This window comes from Dendroctonus ponderosae, unplaced genomic scaffold (genome assembly GCF_020466585.1).
Source record: "Dendroctonus ponderosae isolate FM_Combo_2020 unplaced genomic scaffold, Dpon_F_20191213v2 Dpon_F_20191213_7, whole genome shotgun sequence".
Taxonomy (NCBI): Eukaryota; Metazoa; Arthropoda; class Insecta; order Coleoptera; family Curculionidae; genus Dendroctonus; species Dendroctonus ponderosae.
Window position 1 is genome coordinate 2,721,423 of NW_026018916.1, and position 2,421 is coordinate 2,723,843.

General features: G+C 38.9%; 1 protein-coding gene across 1 annotated transcript; it reads right to left on the minus strand.

The window, feature by feature from the left end:
• Positions 1-1,134: 1,134 nt before the first annotated feature.
• On the minus strand, positions 1,135-2,127 carry LOC109539283 (the record flags this gene model as incomplete). Its single annotated transcript, XM_048668057.1, is given in 4 exon segments — positions 1,135-1,245; positions 1,304-1,492; positions 1,548-1,808; positions 1,861-2,127. Coding segments are annotated over 4 exon segments (751 nt in total), but the record flags the coding sequence as incomplete, so codon positions are not given.
• Positions 2,128-2,421: the final 294 nt, after the last annotated feature.

A 2,421-nucleotide genomic window follows, 5' to 3' on the forward strand; every position in this document is an offset into this window, starting at 1 on the left:
GAACTTGTAACAAAGGTATAATTTACAAATTGTAAGTAAACTTGAAAATAGGATCAATAGTTGTTGATAAACCTACGTAATTCCTTAAAAAAGCAGTTCGGTTATTTTTAAATAAAAATACTAAAAAATATATAATGACAGTGGCAAGTTCAAACTGTCACATTTACTTTGTCGCACACTGTGCGGCAAAGTCCGTGCGTAAAAGTAAAACAAATGAACGCTAAAGAAAAGTGCTTCTTTTTGATCATCGCTTCTGTTGGCAAAATGGCGCTTTTTGATTCATTCGAATAAAAATGCTATTTTAACGGCCACACGTTATGGCGACTTAACAGTTCAGGATAACATTTTCCATAACGCAGCGACACAACCGAGGTGTCCGACCCAGTTATCCATCAACGTTAAAAAGGAAAAAATATAGGATGCATAAAGTGAGATGCCCTTATACGAATAGTCTATTAGTTAGAGAGAGAGAGAGTTAACATCAAACCATCTAAGCTTCTAAAACATATGCACCGCCACCACATGTGCACGTTTTGACCTTTTGGGTTGCCTACTACCCTATTTGTCTTTGTTTATGATTTACATTCGTTTTCAATTTCGTTTGTTATTGTTCTTGACCTATCTTCTCAAACACTTTCAATGGAGCATGTACAGAAGAAAGAAAAACAACCCGCAAACAATTTGAAAATTTAGTAGAGTTTGTGGACAAAAATAAAGTTTATTTTCAAGACCATTTACTAATTGTTCTAATAAATCTAACCTTATGAGACCACCTAAAGACATATTTTCGTTTTAAATTAAAAACTAATTATTGCTAAAACACAAAATTACGCTCTGATTAAACCCAATTGTTTAATTTATTCCTCCGAGCTTAACTTCGAGGGACGCACGTTAAGTTTGATAGCGGCATGTGATTTGATGCTGTTATTCTGAAGCGCTATTTCTTAATATAACGTTCGTCCATAGCGTGCGCCTGTTATAATATAAAGGTTTTACTGATACAACACACCAGTTGGAGCCACATAACGTGTTTGACGGATAACACGCACGCTAAAGTTAACGTGAGTGATACAGCACAGGGCTGAATGAAGAAGAACACAGTTACAAAGAATAAAAATACAGTTGTACTTTTACCTTGCAAAGTTGGTGCAAAGAATCTTCCATATCCTCTTTCATGGGTGTTTTGCTCCCTTGAAATGATAATATCGCGGTGTTCCATAACAAGTGGCTTCTCAAATCGGGGGCCTACAAGCGCAGTCGGGTTGAACCGCATATACCTAATAATGCATGAAATGCCACTCACCGATAAGACCGATAATCACTCCAGTCGGTTCTACTGAGTCTTCGTTCAAGGAATACCTGCCTATATTACCCCTGGCTCCATTGTTAATGAAACAGCTGAACGATGAGACGGAGAGGAGCGCAGCGAGTTTGATTTCATCGTAGGACAAACAATTTTCCAGACTTCGAGGGGCTCTTTCCTGGCTAGTTCCTGGAAACCTTATTCGGTTTTTCTCAACCAGCAGAGTCTCGCCCGTCTTAGTCACCTATCACCTCCCACTGGCCCACACTGCCCATATTATCCATCAGCATAAAGGTGTCAGATCGGCCATAAAAAACAACTGCTCGTTTTCTTAAAAGACGATCAATCAGCTCCTCTACTGTGAAGTTCTTGTAGAACTTCCGCTCGACTTGCGAACCAAAACGCTTCTTGTGCTGCAAAAAGTGCAGAAATAGTGGCAGGGCAGTTTCATGAAGTATGGGGTAGGCGGAATTTGCGTTGTTTGCTAGCGTCGCAATCGGGATCCCTGAAAAAATATTGTCACTGCAAAAATTGGTGAAAGCAACTTGAAAATTTGCCTTTGGTACGTAGGTATTCACACTTCACGGTTTTAATGGGAAACTCTATGGGAAAGTGGGCACTATTTTCCACAATCTCGCTTACACTAACTTTAGAATCGTGGGTTTTAGTGGGATTTTTTGCAAATAACTTCCACTGTTCTGGTGGAAGCACTGGGGAGCGGTTGGGCCAGGCCTCTTGCTTCGCCATGCTACTAGGCTGTTTTGCTTTACGATTGCAACTATTCTATTTTCGATGATTCGGTGCTGGGAAAACCTGCGTTATGTTATCTATCGGCATAAACGATTTTTTTATTTATTATCTGAAGTAGTGGTGATTCTGGGAAAATGACATGTTTATCAATTCAAACATTATCAGTGCTTTATAGAACGTTTGCATTGGGAAAAGGGATTTTTTATAATTAAAGGTAACTTTTGAATTCGTTTTGGCATCGTTGGATAGAGAATTGAAAAGTCCATTCAGTCGTAACAACGTGAGTGAGGAAATTCGAGTAGTTTTGACCCAGAAAGTGAAATATGAATATCAGACACTTAGGTGCAAGATTATGCCAAAATTCCATG